Source organism: Acipenser ruthenus, chromosome 12 (assembly GCF_902713425.1).
Source record: "Acipenser ruthenus chromosome 12, fAciRut3.2 maternal haplotype, whole genome shotgun sequence".
NCBI classification, from domain to species: Eukaryota; Metazoa; Chordata; class Actinopteri; order Acipenseriformes; family Acipenseridae; genus Acipenser; species Acipenser ruthenus.
Genome location: NC_081200.1, coordinates 40,939,375 through 40,964,271, shown reverse-complemented (window position 1 = coordinate 40,964,271; position 24,897 = coordinate 40,939,375). Strand labels below are relative to the sequence as shown.

Sequence of the window (24,897 nt, the reverse complement as noted above, 5' to 3'; positions counted from 1 at the left end):
TATATATATTTAAAGCATCTCCAGCTTTAATATGAGGAATAGCTTGAAATATAACCTGCATTACATTAAAAACATACACAACAGAATACAGCATTCCCTAAAATGAGATGAAATCAGATCCTGCAAGCTAAAGCTTTTAATATGAAAACAATCTTGAGCATTTCTGGCATGCGTCGTTTGTACTTCATATGGAATCTTTTATTTGGTACTTCTGATTAATTCAAGTAACATTCCAGGGATGGAAATCAGACTCCCACTGCATAGCAGTTAGATGCATTCCTGGTTTCTCTATGAGTTTAAGATGACACACTTGAGCTTGTTACCTTATACACTGTGGCCAGTCAAGCTCCTGTTAAAACCTGGAATGTGGGAAACTGCTGTGGAATGGACTTATTTCCATCCCTGTATTTTTCCAGGTTGGGTGGGGAATGCCCTGTGGTTTCTCTCTGGTGTCTGCACATGCGCATGCACATGCAGTGGCTCAGTAGGATTTTGTGTGCCTCTGTAAACCACAGGGACCGCAGTGTGGCGTCTCGCTCTGCACATGGGATCGGTGACGCTCACTCTGCTCCTTCAGCAAAATCTTCAGATTATTTGTTACTGCAGTTCAAATCACTAAGTTCCTGAAGGTGAAATAAAAAAGAAAAAACCTGCTCTCCTTGTACAGTTTTTCCACTATAAGGTAATTATTAAAAGGGCCACAGACAACAGTGCAGGTTGGCTTCCGAATTCTACTGCGTGTTGTTGAAGTCTATAGTAAATGCCTCGATGGAAGCACCATTCTTATTTTTGTGTGGGTGGTATGATCTGTACCACCTTTGCTGGTATCCACATGGACTTCATTTCTTATATAACATTTACTGCAGTATGAGGCAGTAGGACATTGAAAAGAATCTTACAGTGCATGCACAAGAATAGGCTTATAGAGAAACTTACAGTGCATGCAAAAGAATAGGCTTATATAGAAACTTACAGTGCATGCAAAAGAATAGGCTTATAGAGAAACTTACAGTGCATGCAAAAGAATAGGCTTATATAGAATCTTACAATGCATGCACAAGAATAAGCTTTTATATATAATTTCTTTAGTAGTACAAAAATATATTGGTTCTGTTTAGTGCAGGGCTGTCCAATCACGGTACTGTTTGGCCATTTTAACAGAAAAAAAGATTGAATTAACTACTTCATGCTCTGGGTGGCAGTTAAATTGGTTAAATTTAGAACAGGGCTGGAACAAAGTGGCAACGTAGCCTCACCTGTGGTTTTTTATTTATTTAACGGCTCAGTCATTTATATTCACAGTTGTGAACTTCATGACTGGAGTGCGCGGGTGGAAGCTGCAGCTCCAGGCATGTCTTTCCAAGCAGGAGGTGTGGCTCTGCTGGCTTCTGTGGTGCTGCAGGGGCTACTGAAACATAAAGATAATTGCTTCATTATATTTACACTATGGCGATTACTGTATAGTACCGGGATGGCCAAAGTTGACTACTCCACTCCAGGTCTTTGTTCCAACCCTGTTCTAAATTGTTTAATTGAACAAGTTAAACCTCCACCCAGACCCTGAAGTAGTTAATTATCTCATGTTACCTGTAAAACCTGGAGTGGAACTGCCCTCCAGGACCGTGCCTGTACACCCCTGGTATAGTACACTGTAGGGAAATGTAGATGGGAAGAATGTAATATGTTCAGTTGATCTGCTGTTTTGCCTTGGATTGTGTTTTCATTTTTTTTGTTTGAAGATTTGCATCAGACTGCAATTTGCTGCACTGTAGAGGTCAGAAGGTGATTATTATATCTTATCAGATAACTTATGGAAATGTTAATGCAATGCCAAACTGTTTCTTTGTGTTCAATCCAGAACACATTTAGATCAGTCATGGTGCACCAGGACTGCCTGTCTTTTGAACTTGTTGCTGGCTACATAGCTGGGGGTCTGGATGAGAGTGTGGAGAGCTACAGCAAACAGTTTGCAGTGAGTCCAATATGGGAATGGCTGGAGTAAAGCTGACATTCTCAAAATATCACATAATAACTTTGTTGACCAGCACACAGGGCGCTACATTAGAAAGTTGTAGTTTTAGTTTTTCAGTAACCCTGGGTGTTGTCACACACCTTCTCCACGCTTGGCTATCTTGTAGTCAATACTGAGCTTTCTGGTTACAGCCGTTCGCATTGCAAACTACTGTTCCTTCAGTTTGGATCGTTGGATGCGAGTTCACAACCATTATTCCGACAGGCAACTAAACAGTTCGGTTTGTACCCTTCAGTTCCTCTGGGGAAGCTGTTTAAAGTCCTGGTTAAGCAGATTTGTCCCTTTTGAAGGAACGAGGCGTGCTCTGGATCCGGGGACTGGTTTGGAGATGTATTCTCTGTGATGATGCTCAAGACACTTTGTGCTTTTGTGTCGGGGCTCTTTGATAATATGCGCACGGAGTCCCAGCTCAGACTCGTCTTTCTCATTTTCATTTCCCCTTGTTTGGTTTCATTCTCGGAGGCGAAGGCAATAAGTAAGAAGACGTGGTCTCGAGAGATAGTTGGGGTTGTCGGGGCTGAGGACGCTTGTGTAATTAATCCATTAGTCAATGTGGACGGTTACACAGTGTCGTTGCTCAAGGCTGGTATTAAGCTACGCTTTTCATTAGCATACAAAAGGCCACTGCTGTCAGCTGCTGCTGATTGCGTGTGTTGTCCTGAGCCAGTAATGGGATCCGCCGGGGATTTTGATGATCTGGTTTATTTCCTGCACTCTCCAAAGGCACAACTAGCTTCAGAATTTGCATTGACCCATGACTTGACTAACTCCAAGGAAAAGAAGTTGTTACAGAAATGGGCAACTGCATGTCTGCAGAAGAGACACGAGTTACTGAAATGTTATGTTCTTGAAACTTTTCTAGACTGTTGTTGGATTCTTTTAATAATAGCTTTACACAGTGTTTTTTTTTTTTTTTTTAAATGAATATCGAACTGTTGTATTCATAAAATTGTATTCATAAAAATCTTTGTGACTATAGAGCCCATTGTTGCTACTTCTTCAGCTGCAACACTGAACTTGACGTTTTGAATTGTGTGTGCTGGCAGAAGCATTTAGTAGCATTTGATTGCAAAATATATATATATATATATAAATAACACACACATTCTTTTCTGTAGCCGTCTTTTTTGAATGAGTAGTGGATGTAATAAAATAATAAAGCACCACATTATGCCCTTGTTATTTCATTCATTGCATTCACTGTGTTTGATGTTACCTCTTGTAATGTGATTTTTTTTTTTATCGTTTCGAGAGAATAAAAATGAAATGAACAGCAAATGTTGATTGGAAAGGGTTTGCGGTGCATCGATGTGATTGGAATGGGGAAGGATAACCAGCTCCTGCTGTGCATCAGCACCCCCCCTCCCCCATGCTGTTCAGGGGTGCGAGTGCCGAGGGGAAGCAGGCGAGCGAAGTGGGGATTGCTGCATTTCAAAGAGCAGAGCAAAGGTTATTAACCACAGCCTTGCTCTTCAACAGGAATAAGCTGCATTGCACAACTGCATTTTACAGCAAAAAAAAGTAAATTACTGTAGTTCAGCATCCTGCTGTTGCTATAAAGCAGTTTGAACTGTTGTACCGGGTTAGGGTATGTGCCCTTTCATTTACAAACCATGCACCTCCCACCTTTTAAAGATGCACTGTACACAGTATAGCTCCAATGCATACTTTATGTAGCACCATTCCCTAAGCAGTATCATACTTTAGCAGTGACAGTTATCTTTTTACACGCCCCAGTGGGAAATGGTCTGTCCATGGCGTGCGATTATCGTATGTTTTGTGTTCCTGTTCGCTCTGAGAAAAATACCAGACTGGATTAGTTGAGCAGCTAGCTATTTAACTTTTACACCAGCTGTATTACATTTCAATCCAGCATTGGCACAAAGACAAGCACTGCTTTTAATGTGCAAGTACAACCCTCCAACATCTGGGCTGGCTTTGTTCAGTGCTGCAGTAGTTGATACAGTGGAGAGTTTAACGCCTTAGGAAAGATCACAAATTACAGTTTCTCTGGCACATTCTGAAACCGTGGAAAAGTAATAAAAGCATATGCTTTCGAACGCCACTGGAAAGAATGTCAAGTCTGGGATGTAGTTTTTGTGTGGAAGTTCCTGCAAAGCATCTGGCAGGTTTAATTTGTCACCCTACATCAGTTTGGAATATTTAGCTCCGCACCAGGAGAGCTGATGTATAGCTGCGCCTCCACCTCAATATTAAAAGGTCATTTCTGCTGATTGAAACCGCTTTAAATCTACAGCAAGCGATCATCAGATGCTTACATTACATTTTTATAATGCTGTTGTCATGGAAACTCAAAGGCCAATGGGTGGGTAGGGGGTATGACCCATTTGGAGAGTACAGGAATTAATTTTTTTTTATGTCTTTCTATTTTAAATGTGTAAATACTTTGCCATTCCCCAACCCTAATGCCACGTACATGAAAAGCTACATTTTCTGCATTTTCACATACCAGGAAACCTTTTATCATCTGTAAAAAAAATAATAACAAAACTATAACAAATCCTTATTAATAATAGTAATGATCATTCCCTGGTAAAGGCATGAGCGCGTGGTGTGCAGGGTGATTCATGCTGTCAGAGGACCTGCCCTTTCCATTGCATCCTGGCTGTGCAAAGTTGCTGGTCTTCGATGGGGATTCCACAGTGATTTTTGCATTGGCTGTGCCACGTATCTGTAAATATACATACAATGTATACCCGTCCAGTGTTGGTTCAGAACCACGGCCTAGTCTGTATAAGGAGTGTGCAGTAGATCTCTATTCAGACAGGCAGCACAGCCAGCGTCCTCATTGGTATGGATGAAGTGTAAATCTACATGCACAGACAGAACTCCCACGGGGAGACCCTTCCTGAAACCCAATTCAGTTTGAATTTCTTCGACTGGCGTGATAAATTGTTAATGTATACATTACATTACAGAGTCTCGCCTCTGTGCATTTCTCAAGGTGAGGGCAGTGTAAATAATGCAGCAGAGCGGTGAGCCTGCTTCTGTTTGGTCTGAACCGGTTAGGATGAACTGTGTTCTTTTTTGCTGTGCTTGGATTAAAAAAGACGAATATTTTTGACTGTGTGTAAGTAGTCTTGCGAACATGAACGGCTGACTAAAAAATAAATAAAGTAGGGGAACAGTGATGTAAACGGGCTTTTAGGCAGATGCTGAAAAGGAAGAAACGAAGTCGAATCAGGGAAATGGAGACACTGCGTTGTGACCTGCGCTGGGAGTATAGTGGTCTGTGACTGGCCATTTCCTCCCCTGCCGATTTGGCAAGCACTCAACTAATCCACATGTTTGCCAGCTATGTAGAGTGCAGTACGAGTACACCTGTCTGGTTTTTATATGAATGAATCTGTGTCCAACATTTGCAGGGCAGCAGTGTGGAGTAGTGGTTAGGGCTCTGGACTCTTGACCGGAGGGTCGTGGGTTCAAATCCCGGTGGGGACACTGCTGCTGTACCCTTGAGCAAGGTACTTTACCTAGATTGCTCCAGTAAAAACCCAACTGTATAAATGGGTAATTGTATGTAAAAATAATGTGATATCTTGTAACAATTGTAAGTCGCCCTGGATAAGGGCGTCAGCTAAGAAATAAATAATAATAATTTGCACGGGAACTAAATCTCGAGCCCTACTGCTGTAAAGTATAGCTAGCTTTTGCTTTAGTGCGTCCTGTGATTATTCACATTTCACAGTTAAGTTGGCATTCAAGGACAGGGATGGAAAAAAGACTCTCATTGCATAGCAGTTTGATCCATTCCTGGTTTTAATCACACACACCTTACCTATACACTGTGGCTAGTCAAGCTCCTAGTAAAACCTGAAATGGGTTAAACTGCTGTGGAGTAGGAGTCTTATTTCCATCCCCGAAGGACATCCTGTTGGATCGCCAAAAGAGAAATTAAAGGAGGGTTTGATTCTTTATTGTTTATTCTCAGTTCATTATTCACCATCCTGTATTCCAGCAAAATAGTACTTCTGAAAAGACTCTTTCAATCTGATAGTGTGGAAGTGTATTAGCATTGCCTGTTGGCTTCAGTGCACAGTGCTATGCTTCATCACCACACTTCACAGTCTTCCTTGAGGAGTCTTTTCAGAGGCGATTTCTGCTGGAATAGTTAGGAAGCACGGCAAATAACGATCTGGTATCTCAGCCCTGCCTGCCCTGTGTGTGTTTCCCATGTCAGGTTATCGCTAATCTCCAATAAATTACCCGGCCACGCTGTAGCAAACAAGCAGAATGAAATAGGCTGTTATCAGATTGCTTAATCCCCTGGAGAGGAGGGACTGTGCACTGTACTGCACCACCGCGCTGTAATGTAGACTATACACTGGACAGCCCCCTGTATACAAGCTCTGTGCCAGGGGGTCTCCGAACCCAAGCCCCCCCAGAGCTTTTGAATTTGGCCCTCTGACCTCTTAGCTGAGCCTACAAGCTGACCCTGCAGCCTTCCCAGAACCCCCAGTGTATTGTGTATAATAAGCCATATGAATGATCTACACTACTGCTGTTCTGTTAAACATGACTGAACACTCTCCAACACGGTCACAATTGCAGATGGTTGACTTTTATTAAAATGGCAACTGTAGACGGGAGTCTCACTTTCTCTGGGTAAACCTGCATGCTGTTTTTAATTCCAGACGTTTTGTCTCTGTTTGGACCCGCTCAGTACCTGCTCTTTTGCAGGCTGGCTCAAACGCTCTGAGGGTGGGAGGAAGTTCTGTGCTGCGTGCAGGTGGAGTGTGTGCAGGCAACGAGTCATAACAGACTGATGATTTGAGGCAGGTGATGCAGTGTTTCAGATCCAGGGAGAGAGCTGACTTGGCTGAACTGGCTTAATGTTGCAGCCCAGCTTCTGCACAGTGTGACTGGCACAGGAGAATTCAGGAGAGCAGTCCCAGTAACATCTCATTAGCAGCAGACAGTGTGGAGGTCTTGCTGTCTCCCTACAGTGAGGGAGAGGTGGAGCGGTACTGTAGTGCATTATTTATAGTCTGTTTCATCTCTCTTAACCTCAATCTAATGCCTGCTTGTAGTCATGTCTGCTTGGAGAGGTGGGGCTCCCACCTGTTTGTCAGGTATAGGATTAGGGTGATTGATGTTTGGTTGTGAAGCACAGCATTCTCTTTATTTGCTGTATCCTTTTTTTTTTCATTACACAATTGTGTAACTACTCCCTCTGTATCCTACTCTGTGGACTGCAGCATGTGTAAAATGCAATCCATAACAAAGATGTATTGCAGCTCTGCAGTGTTATACTATTCATCAAACCCTGCATCCTGTAGCTGGGCTCTAAATTCAATTGTTTTAAAGGGGAAAATGACACTGCGGTACATCCTCGTTTTGTCGTTGTTTTAATCCATACATAGAGTACAGGTTTTTTCAGTAATTTGAGCTTCCCCTGTTGACTTCAGAAGTGTTGGCAGCATGCAGGAAATGACACCTGGCCCGGCTCCTGTGCCCTGCCTCTGACTTCCTGCCTCATCTGCTTTCTGTTCCCTGTATTGCTGATTTGTTTGTAAAAGGGGTTATTTTAGTTTGAATGCATACAAGTCGAGCATAGCCGATTGCTAATAGAGCTTTGTGTGTATTGAAAAACCAAAGAGCTATAATATATGGTGTGAACAGTATTGTTGTTGTTTTTTCCGGTGTAGCTTTGTGGTCTCCTTGACTTTCCAGATGTTTTCAGATTCCGGCAGCTCCAGGTGTTAGTGTGGGGAGGAGGAAGTGTGCATTCCAATACAATCATGGTTGCAGTGCTGGCACTGTAATGCTGGGTACAGTAGCTACAGTATAGAGGTAACAATCCCTGTGTGTCTTGTTAAACTTATAGTAAAACCAGGAATGGATCAAACTGCTATTCAATGGGAGTCTTATTTCCATCCCTGTTGTGTGCCTAGTTCACTGTCTGAGAAGTTGTGAATCCTAAGTGTACATGTGAGCTTTGTGGAACTCAACGGTGTGCTTTCCTAATTTGTGGCCCTGGTGTAACGCTGGTTTGTGTTTCCTTCCTTCTTTTCTTCCGCAGAAGGAGTTTGCACCCCCGGCCCCCTTGCTCTTCAGGAAGCTCAGTAACCCCGACCTCTCGCCCTCCGCTGGAAAGGTGAAGCTGCAGAGGCAGCTGAGCCAGGATGACGGCCGACCTCGCCGGAGCAGTCTGGCCAGCTCCCTGACAGGTGAGGCGCGCCTCCCCCGGACCTTGTGTTCTGGTCTACCTGATGCCTCATTGAATAGGCTGTAGCTCATACAAAATGCAGCAAGAATACCTGAGTACAGCTGCCTTGCTTGTTAGAGCTGGGTTCTGGGGTTCTGGGGTTCTGTGGTTCTGCAGTGCTGGGGACTCACACTGACACAGGCGGAGCAGGGGACACACACTGACACAGGCGGAGCAGGGGACTCACACTGACACAGGCGGAGCAGGGGACTCACACTGACACAGGCGGAGCAGGGGACTCTCACTGACACAGGCGAAGCAGGGGACTCACACTGACACAGGCAGAGCAGGGGACACACTGACACAGGAGGAGCAGGGGACTCACACTGACACAGGCGGAGCAGGGGACTCACACTGACACAGGCGGAGCAGGGGACTCACACTGACACAGGCGGAGCAGGGGACTCACACTGACACAGGCGGAGCAGGGGACTCTCACTGACACAGGCGAAGCAGGGGACTCACACTGACACAGGCAGAGCAGGGGACACACTGACACAGGAGGAGCAGGGGACTCACACTGACACAGGCGGAGCAGGGGACTCACACTGACACAGGCGGAGCAGGGGACTCACACTGACACAGGAGGAGCAGGGGACTCACACTGACACAGGAGGAGCAGGGGACTCACACTGACACAGGCGGAGCAGGGGACTCACACTGACACAGGGGGAGCAAGGGACTCACACTGACACAGGGGGAGCAGGGGACTCACACTGACACAGGGGGAGCAGGGGACTCACACTGACACAGGGGGAGCAGGGGACTCACACTGACACAGGGGGAGCAGGCGACTCACACTGACACAGGGGGAGCAGGGGACTCACACTGACACAGGCGGAGCAGGGGACTCACACTGACACAGGCGGAGCAGGGGACTCACACTGACACAGGCGGAGCAGGGGACTCACACTGACACAGGAGGAGCAGGGGACTCACACTGACACAGGGTTTGTAGCCTGGCTGACAGCTGTGTGTTTGTGTTTATCTGCAGGGAAGCAGCTCCTCCCCCTGTCCAGCAGCATGCACAGTGGAGTGAGCCAGTTGGCATGGCAACAGCCAGGAGAGCCCACCAACCTGGTCCGGATGAGGAACCAGACCCTGGGGCAGTCTGCACCGTCTCTCACCGGCCCGGTGAGTGATCACAACGCACATACACACTTCCATGCACACATGCACCATCCCGCCTTCCTTCCTATTCCAGCTCCAGGGTTTCTGCAGAATATTTTAGTTTGCAGTCAAAATTATGCAGATTATGTGATTAACTTTAGGTAATTACTTACCGCTATCCATTTCTAATTAGTTCCATGAAAGCAGTCAGGCGTGCATACCAGCAGCTTGCTGTTAGAAATGTTTTTCTTTGTTAAGATGTGTCTTTTTTAAAGTACTGAAGTGTTGCTTTCGAGCAGAGGTGTAAATAAAAATAATAAATAAATAAATAAATAAATAAATAAATAAATAAATACATCCATCGTGGTTTTATAAGAGCATCCATCCCTGAGTGCTGTGAACACTGTGAGTTATTGATTTTCTCATTGTAATCGTGCTGGCATCAATAGCAGGCTGCAATACCTGCATTCTCTTAAAGAACTGTACATACCCAGGACATGCGATAATAAAAGCAAGGCAATGGCTAGCGAGGGGACAGATTCACATTCTGCACTCTCTCAACTCCAAATCAACATGAAACGGTCCCTGGGCGTAGATCCAGCACAATTGCTTTACTAAGTCATGTAAGTGGGTTACCATACATCTTTGTGAACAGTAACTGGTAGAAATGTGTTCAAGGGAAAACAATGGAGCTCACATTTCAAGAGGCACTTTAGACACTTTAATAAGCAAGTTGTGAGTCTTGAATTTCTAACCAAAATAATAAATAAACACATGAGTCAACTTCTGTGCATTTCCTCTGACTTGCAGCTGGAAAGCAGTCGGGCTTACCCGAAATTCTTTGGCAACAGCGCCGCCATCTGCATATGTGTGGTATTGCAGAACAAAATACAACTACGCATTCAGTACAAGATAAACAGTTGAAGGATAGACGTTTCTGCCTGTGTTGAAAAGAAGGCTTTCAAGTAACAGCAACTGCAAATGCGAGGCAACTTTGAACAATGCAGGAGTTGGAATAGTTTTAATAGCGTGCACAGGGGCTGTGCAGAAACCTATAACCACTCGCCTTTTACACCACGTTGGCAGTCTTCTAGCTGTTATTTCTATTTTTTTAATTGTATTTGTTCATCTCCTCCTGTATTTACTAATCGATCGAATCCCATTTATTGTGTCCATATGGTGGCATAGCAATGTGTTGTGTTTTTTGGAAACAGACCCTCATAATTGAGATTTAGTGGAGAAACCCTGTTACTGTAGATCTGCATGTGTTTCTTTGGAACATGCGTGAGTGATTGCATTGTTTTAATTGTGTGTCAGAAAACCAGCAAGGACTTGTACATATTGACTATCTTGTAGCACAGAGTAAATGGAGTTGTTCGTTTTAGTTTGGTAAGTTGGCGGCTTGACCACACTCCGTGCCAGGTTGTTGTGCCCTAGTTTATTCAAGCTGTAAATAAACATGTGTGATTATAATAGTTAGGTTGGTGTGCACAGGGGTTAGGGTTAGGGTTAATAGTCAGGTTGGTGTGCACAGGGGTAATACGGGTGAAACTGGCTTTTGGACCAGCCAAGGCATCTTGTCGGCTTTTAATCGGGTTATGATGCCATCTGCCAAAAGGGCACTGATACGTTGTGTGGAAAAAATTTGAATATTATAGTTCTTTTCAAGATGTGCTCTGAATCTATTGGCATCAAAGCGTATGTCATTGCACAGTGCAACCACTAGATGGAACCAGTATTTCTTTAACAGTTGTGAAGTGGAGAGGGGGAGCAACAATAAAACCAGGGGACAAGGACAGCTGTATTGAAATAATAAACAACCAGGTTTTAATGTAGTGGGCAACTTCTTTATAAAAAAAATAAAAAAATAAAAAAAATAAAGTAATTTACAAGCGCGCTTTTGCCTTACCCAAAAACGGAGCTGAGCAGCTGCATGTATCTCATCAGTATATGTCTTCTTTGCGCTGGTGCAGGCTATATCACCCAGGGTCTAGTGTGGTTCTCTTGTCGTCTTTGCGATGGTGCAGGCTGTATCTCCCAGTGTCTAGTGTGGTTCTCTTGTCCTTGTTGTCTTTGCGATGGTGCAGGCTGTATCTCCCAGGGTCTAGTGTGGTTCTCTTGTCCTTGTTGTCTTTGCGATGGTGCAGGCTGTATCTCCCAGGGTCTAGTGTGATTCTCTTGTCCTTGTTGTCTTTGCGATGGTGCAGGCTGTATCTCCCAGGGTCTAGTGTGGTTCTCTTGTCCTTGTTGTCTTTGCGATGGTGCAGGCTGTATCTCCCAGGGTCTAGTGTGGTTCTCTTGTCGTCTTTGCGATGGTGCAGGCTGTATCTCCCAGTGTCTAGTGTGGTTCTCTTGTCGTCTTTGCGATTGTGCAGGCTGTATCTCCCAGTGTCTAGTGTGGTTTTCTTATCCTTGTTGTCTTTGCAATGGTGCAGGCTGTATCTCCCAGGGTCTAGTGTGATTCTCTTGCAGTGTCGGAGAGAGAGAGATGGAAAGGCCTTGCTTTGGGCGCTCTGTTTTCTTGGCTGGCTGCCGCTGGTCCAGGTTGCCAGTGGGAACGCAGAGCCCTGTTTCTTCTGTTTTTAGCGATCTGAGATCCAAGTTCCGGATGCCATCTTTGCATGAAGGACCCCAGCCTCCCCATTGTTACATAAAAGACAAGAAACACACTGTGCTGGCGTCTGAGGACAAGATGAATTATTTAAAGAAACTGTAAACATAATTTGTTAATCTGTGTGGCTGTTCTACTGCTTTTAAAGACTTCAAACGAATTATTACAGTCGGGCTGGGCACTAAAACTTAATTGCTTTTTATTTTCAAGAGGCTTTGAGATGAGGCATATCTTTTATAAACAGATATATCATTAAAAATGTGAGGTGCAGTATTAATCTGTTGAGAGAATGTAAAGCTACGAAAAGATTTTCTCTCAATGGGATTGTTTAATTGGCAGGAAAATCCTTTGAAATTCAGAGATTGGACTAGGGAGGTACTGTACAGTATCTCCCCCGTTCACATCAATCTGTAATCAATTAGTAGCTACCAATGATATTCCAGACTGGTGTGCTTTTAAAACACAAAGCTGCATGCAGCTCAACCTTCTACAGACACGGACAAGGGGACACTGCACTATATACCTGGCAGGTGGCGCTATTTACCCACAATGTAAACGGAAAGAATGCTATCTGAATAGGTGAGCTCTGTAGTGCTGGTAGATTATCTACAGGATCCATCCTTGTGGCTGTCTTGTGTAGTTCCTGTGGTTTACCAGGTCAAAGGTTTGCTTTTTTTTTGTTTCAAGCGTGACGTCGAAGTGCTGTTTTGTGGGCACTGGATGACAGACTTCCTCGGGGATGTTAAACAGTACAGCAGTGAGTGCTGCACAGGCTGGGTTTATTTTTATCACTGCCTGAATAATAATTAAAAAAAGGAACAAGAGAGAAGAGGTTGAAACAAACAAAACCCTGGATCATATAATATCTTAAAACGAATGTATTTTAATTTATAAATCATCTTATTCACTATACTGCTAATAAAATATATCACTCCCTCTGGCTTAATACTAAGACGACTTTATGTGTTAAAACAGGGCTTCGTTGTGTATTTTGAACCCTGCACGATAGTTTGACCATTTTTTTTTATTGAAATATTTTTCAAATACATTTATTTTTTCTTTAAATACTGTTTTCAATTCTTCAGATTTGTAGTCCAGAACTCCTCTCTAACCACCACCTTCTAGTGGGTAGAACAAATGCACCTGGTTTGTCTGATTTTGTGTCGACAGGTAAGACTGATGGTGAGAGAGACTGAGGCTGTCAGGCAAGAGGTCGTGTGCTATTGTGTTACATTTTCGTTTACACCTGCGGTATGAAAATAGGGTCGCCTGGGGGACTGTTTTCAAACCTCACCCTGCAGAATGGTGGTGAAACCACAAGGTGTCTCAGGATATGGTTTGTTTTGTATACACGTTTCGTTCTGCTTTTTTATTTTCTCCATCATGCATTTACTGTGTCACAGATTTACCTGTCAAATGGGGTAATGACAGTCCCATGTGGCAAGAGACCTGAACACTGCTTGCAATACAAATACAACAGCAGAGTGTATAAGAGACCTGAACACTGCTTGCAATACAAATACAACTGCAGAGTGTATAAGAGACCTGAACACTGCTTGCAATACCAATACAACAGCAGAGTGTATAAGAGACCTGAACACTGCTTGCAATACCAATACAACAGCAGAGTGTATAAGAGACCTGAACACTGCTTGCAATACCAATACAACAGCAGAGTGTATAAGAGACCTGAACACTGCTTGCAATACCAATACAACAGCAGAGTGTATAAGAGACCTGAACACTGCTTGCAATACAAATACAACAGCAGAGTGTATAAGAGACCTGAACACTGCTTGCAATACAAATACAACAGCAGAGTGTATAAGAGACCTGAACACTGCTTGCAGTATCAATACAACAGCAGAGTGTATAAGAGACCTGAACACTGCTTGCAGTATCAATACCACAGCACAGTCTATATAAGTGACCTGAACTGCTTGCAATACAAATAATATCTATATAACAGACTGTCTGTTGATTTGCAGATCTGAATACCAAGTACAGCCCCCGAGGTATTAGAAATATTTGTGCCAGTGCTGAGAAAGTCATCAGACATGCTAAATGCCAATGTGAGTTTTTTTTAGTGCATTTCTGTCAACAGAAACAGGGATGGAAATAAGACTCCTAATGCATAGCAGTTGCACCCATTCCATGTTTTAATGTGCTTGATTATCCCCAGTGTATTGGTGCTGTAACAAGCTCTGGTGTGTCTTATTAAACTCGTAGTAAAATCAGGAATGAATCAAACTGCTTTGCAATGGAAGTCTCATTTAAATCCCTGTTTAAAAATATGTCACATTCCAGGCTTTAAAGGACGTTGGTTACAGTCATTCGATATGCTGCCATTTAGTCTATTTATTTCGTGTTTGCGGTACCTGTTCATAAGGTTGTATATTGCAATCATTGAACTCTTATCATATTACAGAACTTGACCTTTTTAGGGTGTGTGTTTTTTTTTTATTGTTCAGTTTCCGTTTCTCAATGATATGTTGGGCCACAGGATTTTTACTTGCTCTAGTTTTTGAGAATTCTTCTGGGGATGTGAACACAAGTCCAGACGCTGAACTTTTTCTGGGATGGCTTTTTTACAATCCAGTCCGCTTGTTAGCCTCCCTAAAGTGTGCAGTTATGTGCTTACCTGAGTGAGTTTAAATCTCGGGGACTGTCTGCATTCAGAGACCCTGCAGTCAGTCTGTGTGTGTTGTCAGTTTGAATTCACGTTACCATGTTAAGCTGCTGACACAATGCTTGTTACTGTAGCAGGGCGTTCCAATGCCCTGTCTGGCTGTGTCGAGAGTTGGTTGCGTAAAACAAGAAGGAGTTTAAAAAGAATTGCACAATGCACTATACCTGTATTTGTTATGCTTTTTTCCTCTGTTTTTTTTATTGTGTTTATATATATATATATATATATATATATATATATATATATATATATATATATATATATATAGATATATTACAATCGATTTGAATAAATGTACCTTGTCTCGTCTCCTTAGTCCAGCGCTGTTGAGTCAAAGCTATTAGAATGAACAAAAGCAGCTCTCGACGGATTTCTGCATGCTTTTTAGAAGAGTATCTCGGGTCTTTTCCTGTGATGAAAGGATTAATGAAGAGAGCTCGTGTAATTCATGAATGGCTTCTTCAACCTCTCCTACTCTCCTGCACCTCCGAAAACCCCTCACAAATAACACCTGCTCACAGCTGAGGGGAACCTCTGAAGGCCTGTTTTTGGAAAATCGCTCCTTTGGTTATGAATGGTCATTTATAAATAAAGAATGAAAAACAGAAAAACTAAAATCCCTGTTTTAACGTGGCTGCTCTCAGCATCCACTCATATTTACCAGATTATTAATGGAGGATACATTGAATTTACCTTTGCAGTGGCCTTGCATTTTGCTTTGGATTAAAAACCAAAATATTTGTTCTCTGAACACCCTGTTAGAATCTGGTATAAAATGTACAAAGGTTTTTTTTTTTTTTTTAAGAACGTCTTATTTCGGGATTTGTGTAGCTATTGCTCAAGCCTTTGTGTTTTTAATTATTATTTTTTTTATTGCCAGGGGCATCAAACATCACTGTGGAAATTCTCTCTTTTCGAGAGCATGGCTGTTGATATTATCCCTGTATGAACCTCTTTCCTCGACTGGCTAACAGAAACTCTTTTACAGACAGAGTGACGGTGGTGTCTGATTCCTTGACGTGAATCCTAAATGATGTTTTGGTGAAAATATCGGCAAAATCATAGCAAGGTGTTGCCTAAAAATGTGCCCTTTTCTGTTTTGCATATTCGTTTACAGATACACAGCTGCACGAAATACACCCAGGTTCTATTTAATTCGCGACGAACAACGATTCTGTTTGGAGTCCTTTGCACTGCTTGTTATGTGCCCAATTGCAATTTGTATTAATAATTTTCTTTCTTTATTCCTTCTTTGATTTTCTATCTGATCTGTTATTCTTAACAATCAAGCACCTACTAATAAAGCAGCCTTTTTCTTCTGCTTGATGTACTGATGATACATTTCAAAGGCATCCTTTATATGATACAATAGGGCTGGTGCATGTCATACAACACCCACAAACCAAGCCTTTTAATCCTCCTGTTTGGTTGTCATGAAAGCAGACAGGTGCTGCTTTTGAAGGTCAGTGGAAAACAATAATGTTTGCACTAGCCAGATTTAAACAATGGGATCCCTCGTGGTTAATATGCATGCTGCTATTATTATTATTATTATTATTATTATTATTATTATTATTAGTTTTTTTTTTCTAGAATTAACCTCTTGCAAAATGTATGTGGCTGAATTTTTAAATATAATAGAAGCCAGCCACTGCGGACCTCACTTAAACTGTGTTGTGTGAATCACGGTCATCAATTTTAAATGCATTGGCGAGCATAACTGTGCCCTTAACTATTTACTTTTTAATGATTCCTGTAAAGTAAATATTCTTAAAATGGATAAATAAAAACACCTTGATCCTGATATTGTGGTGCCCTAGCTAATGTATGTGTGATCAGATTGAGACTGGAGCTACAAGCAACTATTATTAATCTTGTTGTTTTAGTCTATTATTGCTGTGATTATTCTGGTTTAATTAAAACAATACCTCATAATGGCAAATGTGTGCACTGTTATTTTTTAACCAATGTAATTCTAGGAGTCTGACTGTTCCAGTAGAGCAATAAAAACAATACAATTTCTAAAGTACCTAATATAATGGATACCAAATACAAATGATTGTTTCGTAACCTTCTAATAAAACGGCTAATCTTAAATTACAGCTCGATTTGAAGCTTTAAGCAAACAACTGCAGCAGTATTGGACAGATTACTCCATGCAGAACTGCACAGCTCTCCAGCAGTATTGGACAGATTACTCCATGCAGAACTGCACAGTGCTCCAGCAGTATTGGACAGATTACTCCATGCAGAACTGCACAGTGCTCCAGCAGTATTGGACAGATTACTCCATGCAGAACTGCACAGTGCTCCAGCAGTATTGGACAGATTACTTCACTCAGAACAGCAGACCAGTTAACTAAACGAATGTACTGTACTGAACGTCTATGCCCATTTGTATTCATGTCCCGGTGCAAGACAGTGAAAAATTGAAGTCGTTCTCCTCGGGTGGTCTTTCTGTGAAGTTATTTCATTGGGTTTGTTCCACTGAACATTTTCTATCTCATAAAGAATCACACGGCATTTCAAAATTGGGTGTCTGTTAGAAACCATGATTAAACTGCAAGCCTGCCAGAAAGAGGATCTGTATTGGGAGCATTTCCACAGAGACCATTGCATCCTGCTTCACAGCAGGCATTATTAATATTAATAACCCTGGATAGATAGGCCACCTGTTATTAATAACCCTGGATAGATAGACCACCTATTAAGATAAGACGCATTGCTGTGGTCTCCTATATATAGACGGACTCACTTGCCCTAACTGCATGGCACTATCAGATTGGCGCATGCAGGTGTTTTTCTTTAGCTGGTCAATGATTTCCCATCTGTCCAGTCCCTGTTCCAAAGCTTTGAGTTCACGGTATGAGTTTTAACTGGCACTGTGTTATTATATGTACAGTACTCGTGAGTCTCGGGTGTACAGGAGTGTCTGCATGCTAACTAGGGGAGCTCCTGTAGAGGTAAAGCAATGTCATAGATCTGGTTGATGATTCACGCGAGGCTCAGTTGTAGAACACAGTGTTCCAGTTACAGCATTGACTGTGTGATTCCAATTCAGCAGTGAGAAGAACTGCCCCCGTTTAGAAAATATTTGAAGAACAACTTGGTAATGGTTTGAAATATCGCACTGCACTAGTTTTCGTCTCTTTCCTGTTTAGATGTACTTTGTACATCGTTCCCTTTTTTTCAGTCGGCACATGATTCTGTGGACTTTTTAAAAGTTGAACGCACCCGTGTAGCCTCAGCAGAGCTCTCAAACATGCGGTACAGCAGCGTGTAACATTTAACCTGTCCCCCCTGCAACATGGTACTGATGGTTGTACCAGGTGTACTTGGAGGGAAGTCCTGTTGTGAGCAACCTGCACTTCCCTTGTCGTGTCCTTGCTACAATCGCTAGTATTGTTTGACTTTAATGCTGTATGTTTTGCTATTTCCGTTTCTGCAAGTCAAACCCACAGACCTGCAGTACTCCTATTAAGTAGAGAGTTTGAATGCTGGCGCATGCCCCCATTGTGAATAATGAGCTGCTCTGGTTTCTGATGTGTACTGTGTTTAGTTTTCCATCTTCCTGGCCAGCGTGGCTTTTTAATATGAGTGACATCAGAGTCAGCAGGCAGAGCCGCACTCCTGCTGATGTGCTCTATAGACAAGGAATTTTAATCCCCCTTTTTTTTTTTTAACAAATTCTCTAAGCAATCTTAAGACTTGGGTGTGTAACAGAGTGCAGGCTGGGTATGAACTGGTGACCGTGTACACCACAAGCGAACGTCTAACTGCTATGCAAAAGAGCCGGGTTGGTCTGCATGTATAGTTTGGCTTTTAACCTCATCTCACTGACGGGATCCGGGACGGCTGTGCAGTCACACAACGCTGCCCGTTACACATGCTAGCACATCCAGTCTAAACGCTAAGGCAGTCTGTCTCGGTCTCTCATACTAAACCTTGACATTTGTGACTACATTTTCGTTCAATCCTCCCCTCTTGCCTGATTAAATGATAGCATTGTTTCAATCCAACATGCCGTGGCCGAAACTGAAAATATCGGATTTCAGACTACAAACAAAATACCCCCCCCACCCCCAGTTACAATAACCATCCCTGCAGTGCGTTGTATACGCTCTGCTCCTTACTTACACTCATGTTTTTATATATTTTGTATGTTTAGTAGATCAAAAGATGAAAGAAATTAGCTAAACTATGCCTTAACATATTAAAAGCAAACGCCTCATTTTTCTTTTGGTAGCTATGGGAGGATTGACTTTGGTATTGGTAATCCATCGCTACAGGTTAACATTGCCAATGGACAGCAGTAGAGGAAGCGAGGTAATGAAAAGCAGCAGCATGTTGCAGCCCGTTTCCTTCAAATTAGATTTCTCTCCGAGACATTCGATTGATTGATAGAAAGCAGAGCGGAAGATTTGGACGGTAATATAAATGGAGTTGCCCCGCAAAGACATGGAGTCTTATTAACCTATTTATTTATATTACATTAGGTTACATTTCATTTTAGGAGAGCAGTACGGGACAGGAACTGAGCACAGCCTGTTTTTGTGTTCTCTTAACCTAAAATAGATGAACTGCTTGGCACAGAACAAACTGACCTGGAGGTGGATACATGCATCAGTACACAATGATAGCTTCACCTTTTTCTCTGGCCAATATTTTAGGGACTAGTGGCATTCCGTTCATGACCCCCTCTGCTACAGCACCCCTTGTGGTGGAAGGTGCCATTGCCAGCTGACAGGGGCAGAGGAGAGCCCAGTCTCTATGGGAACCCTGCTTAGTGTATCTGTGTGTCATTATTAACCTTCCCCTGACAGTTTAACACACATGGTTGTATAGCAGATCACCCTCTCAGTCTGTACTGAGGGTAACCTCGAGATCCTGTGTTACGTTCTCACTCATCTCTATTATATGTGTGTGGGGGATGTTAATGTGACACTCAAGTGACGCTTAACGTTTTCAAGGCCCCTCAGCAGGTTCTACACCCTGCTGGAAAGCATGCCTAGGGGTGCAAACACTTTGAGCTTTTACAATGAAATTCTGCCTGACCGTCACAACCCCAGCAGTATGATATTTTAAACTGCCAACTGTACAGTACACGGGACAGGATTAAGACACTAATCCCCCCCCCCCACCTAAATTATATTAACAATGGAGGCATGGTTTCCTGCTTCGGAGCGCTGAGATTAGCATTTAATTTAAGACCCAGTGTGGCGGATTAATTGGCCCCTTTCTTTCTTTGGCTTGCCGTGACAAGGGCAGTTTTGTTATTGCGTCTCCAGTCACTAAAATTAAACCCAGTGCTCGTAACAATCACTCTAATTGGTTGCGTGGTAACCCTGGGAACCGTGTCTTCTTTGTTAGGAATTGTGTATGCCTCTGATAAACTACTGTTTGGCAGTAAATCGAGGCCTGTAATTAATACAGAAACAACAACGCTGGTAGAGTATATATCCGAGTGATGAGCAGTAGTACTGCTATTATCAAACTGCTGTGTCAAACTGACAAATTATTCGAGGGCGTCATTCTAGTTGTGGAAGGCCCATCCCAGTCGAGGTGTAATAAAATAAAGCACTACTTTAGGACCTCGATTGGAGGTTTAATCAATTGCATTAAAACAACCTGAAATGTGGTTGTAACTGATGTTTTCTTTTTATATATATAAAAGCCTCCCAATTTTAAACAGTTTGAATGTGGTTTTTTTTTAAATGTTTTTTTCTCTTGTAACGCCTTGTACATTATTGCATTAGGGATAGTGTGCTAAACCCTTTAATGAGGCCAGTGGAGATGTCTTCCAGGGGGGGGGAATTATGCTGCTCGGGGACTGGCCTGCATCTTTGGTTTACTTTCTTGCTCTTGTTTGAATATTATAAATATGTTCCTAGAATTTGAGCGAGGATTAGAGGAAGTGTATCGTACTTATAATCGCTGAAGTCAGCTATGACTTGACGCAAGCCGACCACATGCAGAGACAGAGCTCTCTGTGACTGTGCGAGCTAAACCCTGTTTCATTTCATTTAAAAAATAAGTAGCACAATCTATAATAGATAGTCTCTGCTCTCCTCTTGATGAGGCAAGGCTAATTGCTTGCCCCTACTGTGTTAAATTACTTTGAGGGGAAAAATATATATATATATATATATATATATATATATATATATATATATATATATATATATATATATTTCTGCCTCCATAATTCATGTGCTTTTAAGAATTTTAAGTTGCCAGTTTTGAGAGAGATGGGAGTGAGGTGAGGTTCGCTCGATGACTCGCTGCAGTGGAGATTTCTCGCACACAAACGCACTGTGGCTTTCTGAATGCTGGCCTCGGTGGCTGCCCATGTCACTCCCTCCTGAGGAGCAGACATAGGCAGCCTTCAGCTTCACTGCACCCCCTTACTTCACAAGTTCTGTCAGTTCATTCTCTTTTGTTGCACACCCCTGGAAACAAATGAATTGCCCCCTTTTATAGTAAATGTGTCATACGGGCAATTTGGTTTTTTGTTGTTCAGACATGCTCTGAAACATACACAGTGTTAAGACTACATTTCCAAAAGCTGTAAAATAATCCACAGTGTATTAAAAGTTAAGTGTGTCTATACAAGGTCTGCAATATAATACAATACAAATTGAAAGAATGTAGCCGTCAGGGTAATGAGGATGTGTAGGTCTCGATTTAAACCCAGCGAGATTCCAGTGTGTTGGGTTTTAGGGGCATGACATTGAAAGCCTTGGCCCTTAGAAAACAATGTGGCCTCTTACTTGAGATACAGTCAGGAGTCCAGCACTTGAAAGACGAGCCTGCATGTGCACACAGTTGTAAATAGCTAAGGGCAAGACCTGTGTGCTTTGGACACCTTCCTTAATGCCCAGAGATAAAAGCAGGCATCCCAGACTGGTATCCTAGTACATTGTAATTTGATTAATCTAAGCACTGCATTTATTTTCTTTATGCACATAATAGTCTGCAGCGTCAGACGTAGATGTCACATAAAAGTAAGTGTATACAGTACCGGTACATTTTCACAAGGAACATTCATTCAGTCTAATGGCACATTAGCCTAAGTTGTCAAAAGGTGCTTTTGAATCTCCTGCCGATCTGCCTGTTAACTCTTGTAATATTACAGGGCGCTGGCTGCTGTTCAGTCATTAAACCAGTGGCTTGCACGCTCTGTCTGCCCCATGTTGGGCAGCCCTGTGGGATTCATTCCTCCCGTTCGGCTTATTTAACTTTAATTGATAGAAGAGAAATGGAGTCAAAGTGCTAATTGCCCCTGTAATGAAATCACAATTCTTCTGTAGGGTTTGTGAATTCCATACCTGGCAGCGATCCACCAGTGCACCCCGCATTGTAATAATCACCCCTGAATGCCTGTGCCAACCAGGCACATTAACCCTACCATGCCCAGTCAAGATTATTGCAAGCCCAATGAAATGGTGATCTGACTATTGTGTGTGTGCTAAATCAAGAGATCGTTGTGAAAATTACACACCACACAGACCTATGTATGTAAGAACAATACAAGCTGTTAACAGTATATTTTTCATTTTCATTTTGCCCTTCTGGGAGCAAAAAGCAATTAAAAATGTGCCCAACAGCATGGTAGACTAGTGTCCCCGGGCATGGGGTATTTCATTGCTCTGGCTCCCTGATCGCTCGCTGCACTGCGTGGAGAGATGCAGCTGCTGCTGAGCCACTCATCTCCTGTCCTCCAAGTAATAAGCGCTCTCTCAACTTGCAGCTGCGACCTAAAGATACATATTAAACAGCAGGCATGCATTCGATAACCAAGCAACGGAGGGAAGCAGATGTACGTGTGAAGTGTGAAGCGGTTCTCACTGTGAGCTGGAGTGTGGGGATCTTTTTTTGCTGCACTACCAAATTCTTAAAAAAAAAAAGAAAGTATAATAGATATGTGCAGATCACTTGGAGACAACCCTGAATGTTAAACAGTAATTTTGCAATGAAATAAAACCTGGTGAAATGGGTAATGCATCAAGCGGAGATGCACAGTACAGTATAGTTGTCCGGTATTGTGACATTGCAGAAGGACTCTCTAGTGGTTAAGGTGCTGGTTGCACCTGTCCCTTCTGCATAGCATGCAAGCATCTCAATTCCTAGGGCTGCTTTATAAAGCTTTCCTGAACATCTGTGCAGTGTTTTTTTGTGTAAAGTCCCGAGATTAATTAAAAAAAAAAACACAATGCATATTAAATATTAATTGGTGCTGAATTTATAAATACTTCATAGATTAGGTTTTGCTGTATCTTCATTCCTGTCGGGTGGCAACACTTCTCTTCTTGCTGTACACTGGTCTGATGTAATATCAGGAGGAGCAAAGAAAAAGTAACATGAGTGTTCATTACTGACAAAAATACCTGTCCCCCAGAGTTCAGCTGGTAGGAATGCAGCATGACGACTCTGGCTCTTCACTGAAATACTCATTGAGCTTTTGACAAGGCAGATCCACGGCTTCAAAACCCCGGCATTTCGACACGAATCACGAATGTTAACTTGAAATAAGCAAGATTAGTTTTTGTCATTTTGGTTTTGTAGCAGAATTTCTCTCCTGAATTGCTATTGCCAGTGGTAGACTCATTAATCTTCTCTGTCTATCCTCTCAACCACATTCAGTCAGCGCCTACTCCTTCTTCAATAGGGCGCTCTACCTGGATTGATTTAAGGAGTGTTGTTTCAGGGCTAGTCATGCATCTCAAGCATATTTATTTTCACTCCCAGATCCATTTACCCCCTTCCCATGCCTTTCTCATCTTCTGTGAATGGAACCTTAACCCTGACCCTAAACTCTAACCCACCCTTGTCCCATCTTCTGCAAATCAGATCTACAACACCAGGCAGGGTTCTAGTTTTTATCTCCTAAAGGAACCAACACTTCACTAGTAGAACCACAATGAGGTCTGGAACCTCCATGCATTCTATTGGCATTGAGGTTCTAGGTGTTCAAGAACCCAACCAGTGACACTTCCTTTCAGTACAGCTTTCAATACAGTAGATCAAACCTGAAACAGAAAACTTTACTGTCACTTGGAATCTCCACTCTACCTCAGCGTTACAGCCTTGTGGTGGATTGATCTAATACTGTGTCCACTGTAGCCTACAGTATATGACCCTCAGTAGCGGCTCTAGTGAAGCAGTTCTGTGTGCGCTGCAGTCGAATGACATTTAAGGTAAGTTCACAACATTGACCTCCAGTAGCTGATTCCAATACCCTCCTGGGGCAATTTGAGGATTATTAAGGCTACTTTCTCTTAAGCACTGAGGTTTTTAATTAAAAAACAACCACCCCCCTGCATTGTGCTTCCAGTGTAACTCCAGCCCTGTGACTGCGTGACCTTTCTCCCTCTCCTTCTCTTAAGTAAGCTCTGCCCATTGATCTCTGATTTCTGCACAGATTGATTATCTGCAGAACTGTCCTGTCAAACCTTTGCCAAGAGATGGAGTGCTGTAAAATGACCTTGGTACTTTTAAAGGACAGTAGAAGTCTCTTCCCCTCCCTCTGTCCCGCATAGCTCACTAAATGGTTCAAATGGTGGTTGTGAGCCACTCGACCTGTGTGTTAGGAGTATAGTAGCCAACAGTAGGATTGTGATTTGAGGGGGTTTGAAAGAAATTTAGCAATTAAAATGGGAATAACAAGACCCCTGCCCTGCTTGTGCTTGTGCCTTTCCTATCTACAGTGCAAAGCACACAACACAACAAATACATGCATGAATGCATGTGCACTCTAACACCAACAGGGCACGCACACACGCACGCACACACACACTAACACTAACACTGACGGCACACACGCACGCACACACACACACACTAACACTAACGGCACACACAAACAGTAACAGGGCACACACACACACACACACACACACTAACACTAACAGGGCACGCACGCACACACACACACTAACACTAACAGGGCACGCACGCACACACACACACTAACACTAACAGGGCACGCACGCACACACACACACAAAAACAGTAACAGGGCACACACACACACACACACACTCTAACACTAACAGGGCACACACACGCACACACACACACACGCACACTAACACTGACGGCACACACGCACGCACACACACACACACAAACAGTAACAGGGCACACACACACACACACACACACACTAACAGGGCACGCACGCACACACACACACTAACACCAACAGGGCACGCACACACGCACAC

At 42.9% G+C, this 24,897-nt stretch overlaps 1 protein-coding gene across 7 annotated transcripts in view; it reads left to right on the top strand.

The window, feature by feature from the left end:
- The window catches only part of LOC117416601 (microtubule-associated serine/threonine-protein kinase 2-like), a 115,303-nt gene that overhangs the window by 11,857 nt on the left and 78,549 nt on the right, over window positions 1-24,897 (top strand). For all 7 annotated transcript variants that reach the window (XM_059035159.1, XM_059035151.1, XM_059035148.1 and 4 more), the window contains exons 2-3: window positions 8,076-8,223; window positions 9,256-9,395. In XM_059035159.1, the coding sequence (XP_058891142.1) occupies window positions 8,076-8,223; window positions 9,256-9,395 (288 nt within the window). The remainder of the gene's footprint in view (window positions 1-8,075; window positions 8,224-9,255; window positions 9,396-24,897) is intronic.